The sequence below is a fragment of the Marmota flaviventris genome, chromosome 1 (genome assembly GCF_047511675.1).
Source record: "Marmota flaviventris isolate mMarFla1 chromosome 1, mMarFla1.hap1, whole genome shotgun sequence".
NCBI lineage: Eukaryota > Metazoa > Chordata > Mammalia > Rodentia > Sciuridae > Marmota > Marmota flaviventris.
Genome location: NC_092498.1, coordinates 206,992,619 through 207,009,371, shown reverse-complemented (window position 1 = coordinate 207,009,371; position 16,753 = coordinate 206,992,619). Strand labels below are relative to the sequence as shown.

The window sequence follows — 16,753 nt, the reverse complement described above, 5'->3', positions numbered from 1 at the left end:
ACCTACAGTTCCACTGTGTGCACGCCACAGCCTTCCCACCGGCCCCCAAGACTCTTGTCCTGATCCCTGGTGACATGGCCAGGTTGAACACTGGCTTCAGACCCTCCCCACCCGAGCTCCCTCCTCCCGTGAGCCTCCTCACCTTGGCTCTGCACTGCTCGGCTTGTTCACTCAACCACCATTTCCCTCCCACATCCCCTGGTGGCCCCTTCCAGAGCCTGTCCTCTAAACCAGATTCCAGGGCCTTCTGCCCTTTTGAGGGTCCCCAAGGTCCCGCCTATGCTTGCTCACCAGTGCTCAACATCTGGTGTATGGCATTAGTGTATTTCATTACTGTAACGAAGCCCCCAAGGCAGCCTGCTTTACTAAAAAAGAGGTTTCTGCAGCTCACCCTGTGAGAGGCTGAAAGTCCAAGGTCAGGCCACCCATTGGTCCAGCCCCTGGCAGATGGTGTCACAGGCAGCAATGTTTGCTGGAGAAAGATGTCACACGGCAAGACAGGAAGCCAGACAGCAGCTAGGGTCTTATAGTCCCTTTGGAGGGCACGGCCCCGTTGACGGTCAGTTGTCTCCCTCTACGCCCCTCCTGTAACAGTGTCACACTGAGGACAAGTTTCCAAACACGAACTCTGGGGACAGATCACATCCGAACCATGGCCTGTGCTCAAGGTGTAGGCGGCTCACAGCCAAGGGCTAAAGAACAACATCAGCAAATCAAAGATATGTGCAGGGAAAACCAGGCAGAAGCTTCCAGAATCTCCCCACCGTGGAGTCACACATGTGTGACCGACAACACGTGTGCAACATGCTCATCACAGAAGCTTGGTAGACTCGGTGCCCAGGCTCCCATTGGGGCTGATCACGTGGACTCCCTCTGCCTCTTGTTTAAAAGCCTCCCCAGTCCCCGCTGGCATTCAGGGACAGGATCCTCACTCCTCTCATGACTGTAGTCTCCCCTGGTAGTCGCTGCCCCGGGGCCTTGGCACTTGCCTCACCCTAGGCTGGTGGTGCCCTGATATTGCACAGCCCGCTGGTCTAACTCGACTCTCTCCTCTCATCCTGTGTCCTGGCTGTAGGAAGTCGCTTGCTAAGTCTGTCCCCCTTCATCACGCCTTTGCCTTGAGCACAAGAATGGGGACCTTTGACTTGTGTGGTCTGCACCCATTCAATTAATGAAGGCTCACGCGGCCTCCAGGGCTGAGCAGGGAGGAGCTGGTGTCACGGCCTGTGCAGAGCAACCAGCTCCCCCGCAGCCAGCTCGGGCTGAGCCGCCACCTGAGCCCTCGTCCAGTGTCCCCCTCTCTGGGTGCCCCGAATCCCACCAAGGGAAAGGCAGTACAAACTCAAGGTGGGAGCCCGGCCACACGCTCCCCGCCTGGCCAGATTGGCGGTCTGCATGGTGGTCCCTGCGTAGTGGCCATCGGTGTCCCGCAGGTCCCCATCCCTGAGTCCCCAAGCACTCCGTTGGGAGGGCTCCAGACCCTCTCTCTAAACTCAAATCCCTGCCCCCAGGGACGCCGGAGACAGAATCACAGAATTCTGGAGAAAGAGTGGCTATTGTCCCTGCGTCCCCAGCACGGGCTGGACGGCCCTTCCTGCTGAGCCCTCTAGAGGCCGGGGAAATCGGGTGGCCTGGGCTCAGATCCCAGCGCAGCCCAGACCCGGGCTCAGCCTCGGCGCCCCCATCTCTGAAATGTGGGTGACCACGGTTCCCGCCTCAGGATGGCTGTGGACAGCCAGGGAGGTCCCAGACAGGGACAGGCGCACAGGACACCAGACACTGAGCTGTGCCATCGCCGTCTGTGCCCCAGGCAGAACCTCTTCCCTTCCCACCTAACAAGGGAACCAGCAGCGGAGTAGCTTCTGTTGGCTGTTGTTGGCTGTCACTGGGCCTAACAGGGGGCTGCGTCCACAAACCTGATGTAAACTGGAACGACCTTGAGGTTTGGGGTGGTTCCCCCAGCCCTGGAGGGCAAAGCCGGGAAGGGCGTCCACCACTGAGCCACACTCCTGGCCCTTTTTCTTTCTTTCTTTTTTGAGACAGGGCCTCACTAAGTTGCCCAGGCTGACCTCAAACTTGCCATCCTCCTGCCTCAGCCTCCCAAGTAGCTGCGATTACAGGCCTGCACTACCCAGCCTGGGAAAATATCCTAAATTGCAAATTCATAGAATCGGCCACCCTACCCAACACCCGGCCCAGCCTCGCCCACCTTGAGCGTGCTCAGAACCCTGCCTTAGCCTACGGTGGGTGGCCAAGCGTCTAACACAGAGCCTGGTCCACACTGCGGCTGGACCGCGCTAGCGCTTCATTGAATACTATGCTGAACGGGAAGAGCAGAGGGTCGTCGGCGTCACCCTTCACGTAAAGGTAAACTGGAACCATTTGAGTCAGGGACCTTCTGTGTTTGCCCCCACAGCTTCAAATTCCCGCCCCCCCAGTGAGGTCATGGGATTCCTTGACTCCCTCAGTCCTCCCTTAACCTGACCACTCATGCAGCACGTCACTAGATTGACAATAGATTTCTCTCTTTCAGAGTTCTACTTTTCTTTTCCTCCTCCTCCTCCCTCCTCCTCCTCCTTCCTCCTCCTCCTCCTCCTTCCTCCTCCTCCTCCCTCCTACTCCTCCTACTCCTTCTCCTCCTCCTCCCTCCTCCTCCTCCTCCTCCTCCCTCCTCCTCCTCCTCCTCCTTCTCCTCCTCCTCCTCCTCCTCCTTCTCCTCCTCCTCCTCCCTCCTCCTCCTCCTCCTCCTCCTCCCTCCTCCTCCTCCTCCTCCTCCTCCCTCCTCCTCCTCCTCCTCCCTCCTCCTCCTCCTCCTGTACTAGAGATGGAACCCAGGGGTGCTTTACCACAGAGCCACATCCTTAGCCCTTTTTATATTTTATTTTGAGACAGGGTCTCGCTAAGTTGCCGAGTCTGGCTTTGAACTCGCCATCCTCCTGTCTCAGCCTCCCGAGCTGCTGAGATGACAGGCGTGCGCCACTGCTCCCAGCACAGAGGGTTTTTTCTTTTCTTTTTAGGAGTCGATTTTCCTTATTCCCAGGGACTGAGATGATGGGGCAGGCCTGGGGGTGGCTCCGTTGCTAGTGTCCCCTTGAGAACTCACATCTTGAATTTTCTTTGAGGAACAGCTGTATTGAGATGTCCTCACACCATACAGTTCTCCCACTGAGACCTGCAATTTGGGGGCTTGTTAGTGTGTCCACAGAACTGTGCCATCACCACAAGGAGTTTTAGAATGTTTTTATCACTCTGCCCCACTGGTTATCCCTAGCCACCACCCATCTGCTTCCCAGCTCTGTGAATTCACCTGTTTGGGACATTTCCTCTCAAAGGAACCCTGCACCGTGTGACCTTTCATGGCAGGCATTTGTCACTCTGCATTGTGTTTTCAAGGTTCACCCATGCTGTGGCACAGGTGAGGGTCCCATTCCTTTTCATGGCACAGTAATGTTCCATTGTGTAGTGCTAAGGTTTGGATATGGCTTGAGTGTATCCCTCAAAAGGTTCCTGTGCCAAAAATTGGTCCCCAGTGTGGCAGTGTTGTGGTGGCACTTTTATGTGAGGTGAGGCCTCGTGAAAGGTAGAGGGACTCAGGCCAGTCTCAGGGTGGGGTGGGTCTCACTGGAGTTAATTCTCTAGAAAGCAAGTGAGGACTACTTGCTCGGCCCCTTCTGCATGATGCCCATTTCCTGCTTCTCTGCCACGTTGTCATGCAGCCAGAGGATCCTTGCCATGCTGTTGGGACCTTCCACAACCATGAGCCAAATAAACCTCTTTATTTTATAAGTATCCAGCCTCAAGTATTTTGTTGTAGCAACACAAAACAGACCAAGACCTCCGGACGCACCACATTTGGCTCCTCCATTTGTCCTTTCAGGGACGTCTGGATGGTGCCACCTTTGGGCACCTGTCTGCTTTGCAAGTGAGCCAAATTAATTCCTGCCCCAGGGCCTTTGCCCTCACTCTTTCCTCTTCTGTCACTCCTTCGTGCCTGTGGACTCAGCCAGTCCAGCACCCATCTCTCGCGGGCTGTGGGCTCCAGCAGGGCAGGGACCGTGTTGTCTCATCCTCTGCTTCATCCCGGCGTCTAGTGCAGTGACCGCACAGGGCCACGGCTCAGCCGCTGCGTGTGGGAAGGGAGGGCAGATCAAGGGGAGGAATGGCGGGAGGCAGGAGCTAGGAGGCCCAACACAGCCTCAGCACCGCCCCACCCACGTCTGCAGCCCATGCACTTCCCCGAGCTCAGCGCCCTGCCCGCCTGCCCCGTGGCCACCCACGGGGGCTGCAAATGTCCCACTGCCCGCTGAGGCCTCCAGATCGTCCCCTGGAAAGGCTGCTGAGAGGAGGAGGGGCCCTGGGGTCCCAGCCTGGCTGTCCCCACCACAGTGACACCCGCTTCCCCTGGGGGCTGTGTTCATGGGTGGACTGCAGACATGGGGGGGGGGCTCTGTGGTGACATCCTGAGGACGCCAGTGTGTGGAGGCCCACGTCCCTAAGTGGTCAGGGGAGTGAGTGGGGCTCAGGGTCTGAGCCAAGAAACCCAGAGACCCTCCCCATGCAAAAGAGACCCTGGGGGCCAGGCTTTCCGAGTGACAGAGTCCCGCAGGCCCCTCCTAACCTCTTCCCAACAGTTTGCCCCACACCTTCAAGGAGCCAGCCCATGAGCTAGGGAGGGCGTGGAGGATCAGAGAAGTAGAGCGAGTTGCCCAAGGTGGCCCAGCCCCGGAGGTCTGGAGCCCGAGCCTGCGTCAACCCCAGCCAAGTCCAGACACTGGACCAAGTCACCACACAAAGAACTGATGCCGTTGCTAACTGAGCCCATGTCCCCTGCTCGAGGCTTCCCTCCTGTCATCTTTATGTGACTAAGAGGATGTGATCCTGCTCAGTTCACAGCTGCAGAAACCGACGCCCAGAGAGGCTGAGTGACTCATGCAAGGCCACACAGCAGTGAGTGAAAAGCTGGGGTCCCTGTGTCTCTTGCTTGAGTCCTTGACCCACAGACTCCAGACCCTCCCCCAACCCACTTCCGTGGGGAGAGCTGGGGGGGAGGCGCCAGCTGGATCCCACAGTGGGGTCTGGGAGGCCTGCTGGGCCAGGCTGATAGGCCAGCCACGAGGACGAGGACAGGCCATTTCTGCCCCACGAGGAGGAAGTGGTTTTGCCTGTGCGCTCAGGGGGCCGAGGGCGGGCAGCCGCACACAGCGGGTCCCAGCTGTCCCTCAGGCCTGCGCCCTGGCCCTCAGTGCATGTGGAGCCCTCAAGTGCTCTAGCTAAAAACAGAAGAAACAGCTGAACACCCAAGAGTGAGCAGATGGGGGAAATCCAGCCCTGGACTCCTGGGCCTCGACACCAACACGATCCCAAGACACAAGGTCAAGAGCATTTCCACAGAGACAGTCTGAGGGGACCCTGTGCGAGGGGTGAGACCTCAGCCCAGTCCAGGCTGGGTCCAGCTGTGGGCCTTGCACATGCTGCAGGGCCACCTCCTGCACCCTTTCTGCTCACCCCCCCCCAGTCGGGTGGGCTTCCTCTTGCCGTCCTGTGCCCCTTGCTCCAGGTCCCCTGGGCTCCTCTGGGACTGCCACCAGCCCTTCCTGACTGGCTTCCACCTGGCAGTGAGGACCTTAGAGACTTGGACCATCTTCATTGCTTGGGGGAATACAGTCACCAGAGGGTGGGGTCTGCCCTGTCCTGGGTCCTCCCTGTGGCCCCCAGGGGCTGGCACACAGTAGGTACTCAGTGAAGGCCTGTCCAGGCCCGGGGTGGGAGTCGCCGTCCCTCCACCTGGGCCGCGGTTGGCTGGGTGGCGCCCCGCCCCGGGGCTCACCGCTGGAGGAAGCAGGAACCGACAGTGGGTGCGCCCTGCCCACGCACCGCCCGGAGCGAAACCAGGCTGGGCCGGCACCCAGGGGTCTCCAGGTACCTGTCCCCACCCTCAGCTCCCGCAGGGGCCCCTGCAGGCAGGGAATGGGGGGGGGGGCTGGGCCAGCAGCTGGGACAGGGGGGCCAGGTCCGCGGAGGCAGAGGGATTTTCTGCAGAGCTGGGAGGAGGGCTTCCTGGAGGAAGGGGCACCAGGAGTGGCCCTGGAGCTGGGAGGCGCTGTCCTGGCAGGGGCTGGGGCTCCAGCAAAGGAGTGCAGGAAGCTGGGCTCCCGCCCTCCTGTCACCCAGCCCTCCAAGACACTGGACACAGTCCCCAAGCCAGCCTGGGCAGCGCAGTGACACCGTCTCTCACAGTGGAAATCGGGAGGACGGGGCAGCTCAGGGGCAGCACCTGCCTGGCCTGCTCGGCCCTGGGTTCAAGTCCCCGGTCGGGGGGTGCACAGGAAGGGAGGCCGGTGGGTGCGGCTGGATGCGCTGGAGCCTCAGCAGCCCCCGCTCCCCATGAGCACATGTCCCGGTGCCCTGCCGCGGCCGGGCGATGCACAGCAGCCGTGGGCCTGATGGTCAGGAAGCCCCGTCGGTGGAGGCGGAGACAGAAAGAGCCCCAGCTGCTGGGGGAGGGCAGCGAGGGAGAGGGGAGGAGGAGCCCGGGGAGGAGGCCCGCAGGAGGCAGGGAGGCCGCCCTGGCCTCCAAGAGGAAAAAAAGGTCCTGGGCTGGGCCGGGCTGCTTCGTGCAGACAGAGTCGCGTGTTCCTTAACCAAGGGGCTGGGTCCAGAGGAGGTGTGACGCCAGCGCAGGGACTCGGGGATCTAAACAAAGTGAACAGAAAAGGCCCAGGAGTTACTCAGCTGTGGTGATCCGTGGGACCCACAGCCCTGTCACCCCGGAATCACGTCATCTCGCAGCACACGCCCTTGGCCTCAGCGACACCTGAGCAGGTGGATTTTATGCCCAGATGTCCCCGAAAATACAGGCACAGGGAGGTCAGGTGTCCTGTCACACAGCGGCCGAGGGGTGAGCTAAACTGGAAACCGGCTCAGATCATCGGCCTCCAACTCCAGACTCCCTGTTCTCTTTTTATTTGTTTATTTATTCTTTTAATTTGTCCCTTTTGATTCTCGTGACAGTGCAGTGTCTCCAACTCGTCATACTTACTCGGAGTCTGACCTCCCACCCGAGGCTGCGCATGCTGCGGGGCCGATCTGGCCCTGGATCCCATGTGAACACAGCAAAGTCACATCCCACTCATTCGACTCTTTCTCCAATTCCCATCCCCCTCCCCTCCCTTCATCCCCTTCCCCTAATCCAGTGAACTTCTATTCTTCTCCCCCACCCCGACTTATTGGGTGTTAGTGTCCACATATCAGAACATTTGGCCTTTGGTTTTGGGGATTGGCTTGTTTCACTTAGCATGATAGTGTCCAGTTCCATCCATTTAGTGACAAATGCCATAATTTCATTCTTCTTTCTGGCTGAGTAATAGTCCACTGTGTATATAGAGCACAGTTAGCTATTGTGAATCGAGCTGCTATAAACACTGATGTGGCTGTGTCCCTGTAGTATACTGTTTTTAAATCCTTTGGGTATAGACTGAGGAGTGGGATAGCTGGATCAAATGGTGGTTCCATTCCAGGTTTTCTGAGAAATCTCCATGTGCTTTCCAGAGTGGCTGCACCAATTTGCAGCCCCACCAGCAGTGTCTGAGTGTGCCTTTCCCCACATCCTCGCCAGCACGTACTGTTGCTTGTACTCTTGATTGTTGCTGTTGGGACTGGAGTGAGGTGGAATCTCAGTGAGTCTGTTTTGCATTTCTCTGATTGCCAGAGACGGTGAACATTTCTTCACATACTGTGGACCGTTTGTCTTTCTTGTCCCGTGAAGCGTCTGCTCGGTCCTTGGCCCATTCCGGCTGTTCCTGTGTGTGGAGTTGTGGAGTCCAGCTCTACCTGAGGGGCGGTGAGGACCCTCCCTCTCTGTGGGCTGCCTTCACATTCTTGATTGTTTCCTTGGCTGCCAAGAAGCTTTATTAGCTGGACTCCACCCCGTGGCTGACCCTTGGCTTTGCTTCTTGTTCTGTAGGATCTTGTTGGGGAATTCCAGGCTCCTTACTGCTTGTCACCTGGCCCTGTCCTTGGAAGCCCCCAGAGACAGAGCCAGACCAGAACCTTCCAACTGCCCGAGGTGGCAGGGCGGCAGACGGTGGAGAGGGCCCGGCTTCCCGCTGACTGCCTGACGCAGTTATTTACCCTCCGCCTGCTCCGGAGTTCCCTGGGCCACACCCCAGGGCTGTGCCTGTCACCTGAGAAAGTCCATAGTGGCTGCTGGGGTCCAGGGCCCTCCCTTGGGAACAGCCCAGCTGCAAGCCTTCCTGACCCTGAGAACCAGATGGGCGGAGCTCCAGGTTGGGGACAGAAACCCCGGGGGCACCAGGGCTGTCTCACACCAGCTGGCAAATCAGTGCTCTGTCCCCGTCAGCTCCTGTCAGGGACTCTCCAACCCACAGTAGTTGAACTTGAAGTTGTGGGAATGTGTGGATGGATGTTGCCGCTGGCACGCGGCAGGGGCGCTGATGTGGCCGCCACCTTCAGCCACACTGGTGGCAGGAGCCACTGCAGGCCACGTGGCCCCTTAGTGTTCAGTGAAACCATGGCAACGAGCTATTGGCCGCCATCTCCTTCATCACTCATCATTGCGTCACCTCCTCAGCCCTCTGGGGACGTTGACACGGACTTGATGTTTACATGCCACAGGCGCGGTGGTGCACAGCTGTGATCCCAGTGACTCAGGAGGCTGAGGCAGGAGGATCGCACGTTTGAGGCCAGCCTCAGCAACTTAGCCAGGCTCTGTCTCAAAATAAAAAATAAAGAGGGCTGGGGGAGGGCTCAGGGGAAGGGACCCAGGGTTCCATCCCCAGCCCCGCAAAAGCAAAAAAACGAAACCAAGAAAACCCACCTGCTCTGTGCGCGCATGTGTTTGGTTTGTTCCGTTTTCCGGTGCTGCCGAGGGAGCCGCACCCGCTGGGCGACCACGCTGCCCCTGAGCGGCGCCCCTGCACCGGAGGCAGTTATTCATAAGGGGGACTCCCAGGTCCCCCAGCAGTGACCTGATAAGACTGAAGTCAAAGGAAAGGTCCTTGGAGACTTGGGAGCAGTCAATGAATGAATGGCACCCGGTGGGTCTTGGCCAGCCCAGGGCTGGAGCCGGCTGACCCCGGCCAGCAGAGGCCAGCGGAGGCTGCCCCAGCTCGGAGCAGAGATGGGGAGGGACCAGCCTGACCCTCCCCCTCTCACCCCCAGGTGGCCGCCTGACCCCGGGAGCCATGGCCGAGGCCGAGAGGCTGCCCCCGCCGCTGCCCCCGCGACTCGACTGGTTTGTGCACACACAGATGAGCCAGCTGGCCCAAGGCAGTGTCCCCGAGTGGTTCCACGGTGCCGTCTCACGAGAGTGAGGACACACCCTGCCCTCCCCCTGCCTCTTTCTACCCCCCCTCCCCCAGCAGTTGTCCCTGCAGAATCCTGGCTGCGTCCGCTCAGCTCAGCGTGACGCAGGGTGAAGGGGCTCTGGGGCCTCAGGCTGGAGTCCTGCTTCCTCCGTGGGCCTGTTGTGTGACCTTGGCAGGTCACTTTCCCTCTCTGGGTCTCACCTTTTCTCTGCCACCAGGCCAGCTCTCCCAGGCACCTGGCAGCACCTGCCACCTTACCCAGGTGGGTGGCACCAACCAGTGATAGCAGGATGCAGCCTCAGAATCCTTCTTAACATGGTCCCCGACCAGTGGCCCTCAGCCTTCAGGATCCAACCAATGTGCAGCTGTCGCTCTGTGTCCACGGGGGTTGGTTCCAGGGCCTCCCTCGGACACCCAGATCCCTAGATGCCCAAGTCCCTCTATCAAATGGCACAGCAGTTGCCTAAAACCTGCGCACATTCAGAAAGCCAAGAGGAGGGGAGAAGGGGGAAAGTAGTAGCCATAGTGAACATGTGGGGAGCACTTGGGAGGGAGCAGGTCCTTCACACCAGCCTGGGAATGAGGCTTACTTTCCCCTTAGCTGAGGGTCAGAAAGGGAGAGACACCTGCCTGAGGTCACACAGCCAGTGAGCGGCAGAGCTGAGTTTTGCCTTGAAGTGCACCTGCCACAGCTCCTGCTCCATTACCTGGGGCTCTCAGTTCACTCCAAAGGTGCTTTGATGGGAGGAGATCAGCCCTGGGGTCATGGTCACCAGAGGTTGACGGCCTCTTCGCCTCTGTCCCTGACTATCCCAAGATTTAAAACAACTGGGAGAAAAGTTGGGTTTCGTTTGAAAACCAGAAGAGCTGGCCACCACGGCTGTGTGGCCCCAGTGTGCTGGGCAGTTGTGCCGTGGCCATGTCCCTCCTGTGTGTACATTTCCAGGGCTGCTGAGGACCTGCTGGCGTCAGAACCACTGGGGTCCTTTCTCATCAGGGTCAGTCACAGCCACGTGGGCTACACTCTTTCCTACAAGTAAGGCTTGGGCTGGGGGCAGGGTGGGGCGGGGGTAGGCGGGCCCTGGGCTTTTTTGAGAGGGCAAGGGGCGCTGCACACCGCAGCTTCCTAGGGAGCAGACAATATGCAGATCCAGCCAATTTGGCTGGAGGTCATGGCTGCAGGTCTAGCTGTATCCAGCAGACATAGCTGAATCCAAGGCATGGTGGTGACTTGAGGCCAGGAGCTTCTGGGGATTCTGAGAGAGGCTACCGCCATCCCTCCACCTTCACCATCTAATTAGTGATTCTCTGACTCCTCCTTAAGGAAACCTAGGGCAGACCAACTCCGTAAGACTTCAGTCCTGATTGGCATCTCAGAGGATTCAGAAGCATGAAACCACTTTTCAACAGGCAAATCCAAAGGATTCTAGGTCAAAGGTTAAAAATCGAAGTGTCCCATGAAAGAGTTACAATGGGAAAAACTCAGGCCTGAGTTAGGTACTTGGGCCGGGCTCTGCCATTACAAGCTGTAGGACTTTTGGACATGTTACTCAGCCTCTCTGAGCCTCCTGCAAAATCATCGTCTGTAATTAAGGAATACTAATTCATTTGATTAACTGAGCATTTATTGACCACCTATTGTGTGCGAGGCACACAGCCTTGGACTGGATGGAGCCTGAAATTTCCATTGTTCCGAGTTCTAGCCATTCTCTATCCCCAGCCAGGCACTGCGTTCAGCTTTGGCCTGAAACGCTTGTTTCACTCTCGCGAGAATTCCTGAGGCCAGCCTTGGTCACCTCTTGTCATAAACGGGGACACTGAGGCACGGCCGGTTAGGAAGGGCTTGGAGTGGAAGGTGGGCGGTGGCTGGGGGGCTGCCGGCTCAGGGGGGTGAGTGGAAGGACGGGCCGTCACCCCGCAGTGTCTCTGCAGGGCCCCGAACTGCTGCCGCCACTTCATGGTGAAGCTCTTGGACGACGGGAGCTTCGTGATCCCTGGGGAGAAGGCGGCGCACGCCTCGCTGGACGCCCTGGTCACCTTCCACCAGCAGAAGCCGATTTGGCCCCACGAGGAGCTGCTGACCCAGCCCTGCGGGCAGGTGAGGGTGGGATCCCGAGGGCCACGGCGCCCTCCGGGGTCAGGACCTCGGGGTCAGTCCCCTCTCCGGCTTCTGCTGCTGCCACTCCCGCAGTGGGCAGCCCCTGTCGCCGCTGCCCTCGCTGTCCCTATCCTCGCGCGCATGGTTTCACGCTGAGGTCACCGGAGCGCCTGTGTGGGGGGGTGCACGTGGCTGATCTGTCGGGATGACATTGCCTTCAAGCCCCGAGCGTGGCCTAGAGCCCGAGACTCTGGGGAGGGCCGGATGCAGGTCCTTATAAGGCTCGTGGGCGTGGCCCAGGGCCTGAGACTGGGGCGGGCAGGATGCATCTCCCAATAAGGCTCGGTGGGCGTGGCCCAGGCCCTGAGTAGCAGCTGTGGGTGGGGCATGTTTCCTTAGTAGGACCTGGGCGTGGCCTACATCCTAAAACTACTAGAGGAGGACAGTCTGGGACCCGCTTTCCAGGGTGTGTCTAGGACCTCAGTCTTTCCGCTTCCAAGAAACTAAACATAGGTCCCTTGGCCCTGCAGAAGGATCCGGCAAACGTGGATTATGAGGATCTCTTCCTTTACTCCAGTGCACTGGCAGAGGAGGCCACCAGGCCTGTCCCTGGTCTCGGGGAACATCAAAGACCTTCCTCCTGCTCAGTGGCTGCACCTGAGAAGGTATGTGATGGGAAAAGGACACGTTTGATCTGTGGGAGAGGCAGGAGTAGAGAATGACCAATGGCTGCCAGGGAGTCTCTAAAAAGAGGATTTGATCCTATAACTAGGTGCCTAAAAGCTGTCCAAGGGAAGGCTCTGAGATTACAATCCAAACGCAACCTCAGCTCTGCTCCAGCCCCTTGGCCATTCCTTTTGTTGTTTGGATGCACCAGCTCCCCTCAGGATCTTTGCACATGCTCGTTCTTCCTCTGGGCATTTCCATATGCCCGTCCCACTCTGGGCCTTTCCCTGTACTGGCCCCCACCTCAGGGCTTTGGCACCTGCTCTGTTCTCCTCCCCCAGATTTCCATATCTGGCTTCTTTTAATTCTCCTTCAAGTATCTCCATCCCGTCTTTGGACCCCCAGCAGACCCGCCCATTACTCTCTTCATTCCTTGCAAAGAACTCCTTGTGGCTTAAAAAGCACTTGTTTATTTCTGGGTTTGTTTCCTGTGGGCTTCTCCGGGAGGCTGGGGAGTCCTCCTAGCATGTTCTCCACTGCTTTTCTCACCCCACCCCCCAAAGAAGTCCTGGCATATTGAAGGAGCTCAACTGATGAATCTGAAGAGGAGATAAATGAATCAATAAATGAACGAGTGTGTCCCAGCTTCTTGGGGCAGTGTGGACCTTCAGGTGCCCCTAGGTGGAGGCCTAACCTCCCTCCAGGCCTGTTCTGACAGCCAGTGTGCTGGACATCAGCGGGGGTGGGGGTGGGGGTGCAGGCCGAGGGAGTCAGGGAAGGCTTCCTGGAAGAGGCTGCGTAGAGCTGGGTTGGGGAGGTCAAGGAGGAGCCAGCCTCACAGCGATCAGGACTGGCACCCAGGCAGAGGGGACAGCACATGCAAAGGTCCTGGAGCTCAGTGTGTCAAAAACAATAAAAAGTGCAGTTTGTGGATGGGCGTGCAGGTAGTGAGAGGGGAGCTGTCAGAAGGGGAGCACCGGGGTGGCACTGGGGCCTCTGTTCCAGATTGTGGGGAAGCCCCGGGAGAGCGCCAGCGTGATGACATTGGTGGGTCTGGGCTCCATGCGGCTGCTGGCTGCGGAGGGAGCTGTGGGGAAGCAGGGTGGAGGCTCTGTGAGGCCCCAGCCCGGGCGCCCTGGGGCAGGAACAGTGTGAATGAATAGTGGTGACGTTTTAGAAGGAAGCTTGCTGCTGGCCTGGAGCAGAGGGGGAGGGGAGAGGGACACAGTCGTGGGGCGGGTCCCTTGGTCCTCCTTGTTTAGGAGCAGGCAGGCCAGAGGGATGGGAATGGTGGCCACCTGGCGGAACAGGTTACTCTAGTGGCTGGCCCCGGGATGGGCCTCAGCTGTCCCACCGGGAAGGGAGCTGGGCTTTGGTCCTCCACCTGCCGTTAGGAGACCCTCGGGCTCCGTTTCCCTTGGAGACTCCCAGGTGAGAAGCCCCCGGCGGTGGCATGTGGGAGTGGGGCTGGGGCTGGAAGCACTTGGGGCCAGAGGTGGGCAGGGGGCCGCCGGCAGCGCTGGCACAGATGGCATCCGGATCCGCTGGGTGGACCAGGGCTTTGCAAATGTCCCTCGGCCACATCCGATCCCCTGCCGGCTTCTGTCCGCCCGGGAGTTAAGCGTGGCTTTTAAAAAAGGTTTTAAATTGTTTAAGAAACGACCAGTAAAAGTCGCATTTCATAAGCAAGTGACCCCTGGATCCCGTGTCCCTAAACAAGGGTTTGTGGAGCCGCAGGAGCTCTGCATGTGGCTGTGCCCGCAGCTTGGCGGACCTCAGTGTGGCCCTGTGACATGTAGGCTGACACTGGGCCGCAGGTGGGATGGTCCCCTGAGATCACCACGGAGATGAAAGCTCCCTGTGGCTCCGTGACCCGGTGCCGGGTGGGCGGCTCGTGTGCCGGTACCGTGGGCCACACCCGCTGCGCTGCCTGTCACCAAAAGCAAAGCTCCTCTGGGGCACAGTGGGTGGTGGCGCCTGCCCCGCTGGAGGCCCTGGGAGCGAGCGCCACCAGCAGAGGAAGAAGTGGCATCGTCGGGCACTGTCGACACCCGGTGGCCACGATGGCCCCATGGCCCTGTGCTCACGGTCACTGCTCTACACCCGCGCGTGGGGCTGGGGGACGGCGGCTCAGCTGGCCCAGCTCCTGGGGACACGGGGAGCCACGTCCTGAGACAGGGAGGGAGGGAGGGAGGGAGGGCAGGGGCAGGGGCTTCCCACGGCTGTTTCCGAGCCTCCTGGGGCGGGGGCAGGCCCCGATTCAGAGCTCTGGTGGGTGACCTGGCCCGGTGTCGCCGTCTCTCCTTTGCAGGTCCCCTTGAGGCCAGCCCTGCCCCACCCCGGGACGGCGAGGAAGCCCTCTGCAGAGCCGGGCAGGGCGCCCCCCGGGGAAGCCGCTTCCTCCTGCCCCCCGAGGACGCCCTTCAGGGAGGCCGGGCAGAGGCTCTGGAGCAGCCTCAAGGCGCTGCCCGCGTCGGGCCGCATCGCGCAGCCGCAGTTCCGCTCGGCCCTGGCGGCCCTGAGGTCGTCGCTCCAGGAGGCCAGGCCGGCTCGGGGGACCCCCGGCCCCAGGCCCCGGGCGGACAGCAGGAAGCACCCAGGCGAGGCGGCCTGGAAGGACAGTGTCTCCGGGGACCCGTGTGTGGCCACAGCCTCTGACCCCTCGCAGCCGCAGGCCCCAAGACCCAGGGACGCCTCCGCCAGGAAGGCCGCCAGGCCCCTGAGCTGGAGCGGGGCCACCCCGGCGGCTAGGGGCTGGCACCCATTGTTGGCGAGGGCCCTGTCTTCCCGGGAGGCCACACCGGGGCCCGACGACGTGGCCGAGCCCGCGGAGGACCTGCTGCCTGAGGAGTACCTGCCGCCGCCGCCCTTCGCCCCCGGGTACTGCTAGGGGCGCTCTCCAGCTCCAGGACCATGGCCAGGGGCCGCGGCTCCGGGGCCTCCCTTTGCCACCGTCCCGCGCTGGAGCCTGGGGGAACCCAGTCCTGCAGCTGCCAGCAGGACAGCCTGCTGAGTAATAGTACTCGCAGGTGCAGCCGCGCCAGGGTGCAGGCCTGGAATCCCAGCAGCCCGGAGGCCGAGGCAGGAGGATCGGAGGCCGAGGCAGGAGGATCGTGAATTCAAAACCAGCCTCAACAACCCAGCAAGGCCCTGGCTCAAAAATATAAAAAGGTCTGGGGGTGCAGCTCAGAGGTAGCGTCCCCGGGTTCAGTCCCAGTAGGACCAGCAGCAACAGTGATAATAATAGTCAGTCATGGGGTGGCTTGAGATGCCTACTGTGTGCCAGGCCCGGTGCCAGACCCTCATCTGAGGTCCATACCTCCAGTTCAACCAACCACAGATAAAAAATATTAAAGAAAAAATTTTACCTATCCTGACATGTATGGACTTCTTTTCTTGCCATTATTCCCTAAAAAATATAGTTTTAATAGCTATGTCCGCAGCGTCTGCACCGTATTATATATTAGAAATCATCTAGAGATGTTGAAAGTCCTGTGTGTCCATGCACAGGTTATATGCAAACACGGTGTCATTTGCTATAAGTGACTTGAGCATCTGTGGGTTTGGGTATGCAGGGGAGGTCCTGGAACCAATCTCTGAGGATACCAGGAGACCACTGGACGTGTTCCTCAGCAAGCCTATGCCGTAGGGCCACTCTCCACATTCTGAAGAAGAGACTGAGGTTCAGAGAGAAGAGGTAGCAGGGTATGAGCATCAGGATTGAAAGCTGAGCCATTTTGCAACCACACGGCAGGAACCTCCGCCACCACAGAGCTGGGATTTGCAGACTCAGTTCCAAGTATGTTCTCACGCAAGTGGTGGTGGCAAGCAGGGCTACTCACACCCTCCTCCCTCCTGAGCTTGGTGCACAGTAGGACTCCATCTGCAGCAGCATCAGGACATGCAATATGAGCCCCTTTCTTTTCAATAAGGAATGAGCTGGTGAGCACAGTGGCTCACGTCCATAATCCTAGTTAACTTGGAAGACTGAGGCAGGAGGATCACAAGTTCGAGGCCAGCCTCAGCAACTCAGCAAGGCCCTCAGCAACTTAGTGAGTCCCTGTCTCAAAATAGAATTTTAAAAGCACTGCGGATGTAGCCCCATGGTCAAGGTCAGGGTAAGCTGTCTAGAAAGGAGGCACAGTGGAGGTGTCTGGGATGGTCCTGGACCTGGCGTTAGCTGCAAGCCCCTTGGATAGACTGGGGCCACGGAAGAAGGTCCTGGGGCAACCCCAGTGGGGTGGCGTGATGCTCCCTGAGTTCTCAAGATAAGGAGGTGTGGAGTGAGGTGCTTCTGGGCACGAGCCAGACACTGCAAATGACTCACAGCGTGCCTTGGTCTTCCTCCACATGCAAACTGTGAAGTACCTTGCCCACCTCAGTGAATGCCACTCCTAATCCCTCCCCCTCAGAGGCGTCCCCACGGCAGTGCTGATGAGTCATCAGAGTCTCAGTCCCTTCGATGGACTTGGGGTACAGGGACAGACGACTGAGCAGCCTGTGGTGAGATTCTGCTCAAGGACCACGGGTGGGACGGGGTGCGCCTCCTCTCCCTGCCTCGGTTTTGCCTGTGGAGACCCACAACACGCCCTCCCGCCCTTCACGGTGGAGAGATCTAGAAGCCAGCTCATTCCTTGAACAAACAGGAGATGTGTGGCCCAGA

At 59.3% G+C, this 16,753-nt stretch overlaps 1 protein-coding gene and 1 long non-coding RNA gene across 4 annotated transcripts; one reads left to right on the top strand and one right to left on the bottom strand.

Moving 5' to 3' along the window:
- Positions 1-3,757: 3,757 nt before the first annotated feature.
- Positions 3,758-6,431, bottom strand: LOC139701781 (uncharacterized). Its single transcript, XR_011704328.1, has 2 exons — positions 6,275-6,431; positions 3,758-4,123 (listed from the first exon to the last, which is right to left on the bottom strand). It is a non-coding gene; the product is annotated as an uncharacterized lncRNA (long non-coding RNA).
- Hsh2d (hematopoietic SH2 domain containing) lies at positions 5,828-15,461 on the top strand. Of its 3 annotated transcripts, XM_027932331.2 has the most exons (6): positions 5,828-5,919; positions 9,181-9,328; positions 10,273-10,362; positions 11,259-11,424; positions 11,955-12,089; positions 14,402-15,461. In XM_027932331.2, the coding sequence occupies exons 2-6, from the start codon at positions 9,204-9,206 to the stop codon at positions 14,978-14,980; spliced, it is 1,095 nt and encodes a 364-aa protein (XP_027788132.2). In that variant the 5' UTR covers positions 5,828-5,919; positions 9,181-9,203; the 3' UTR covers positions 14,981-15,461. The 3 variants fall into 3 exon arrangements, with proteins under 3 accessions (XP_027788132.2, XP_027788134.2, XP_027788133.2); XM_027932333.2 differs by lacking the exons at positions 5,828-5,919; positions 9,181-9,328 and adding an exon at positions 10,651-10,736; XM_027932332.2 differs by lacking the exons at positions 5,828-5,919; positions 9,181-9,328 and adding an exon at positions 10,651-10,763.
- Positions 15,462-16,753: the final 1,292 nt, after the last annotated feature.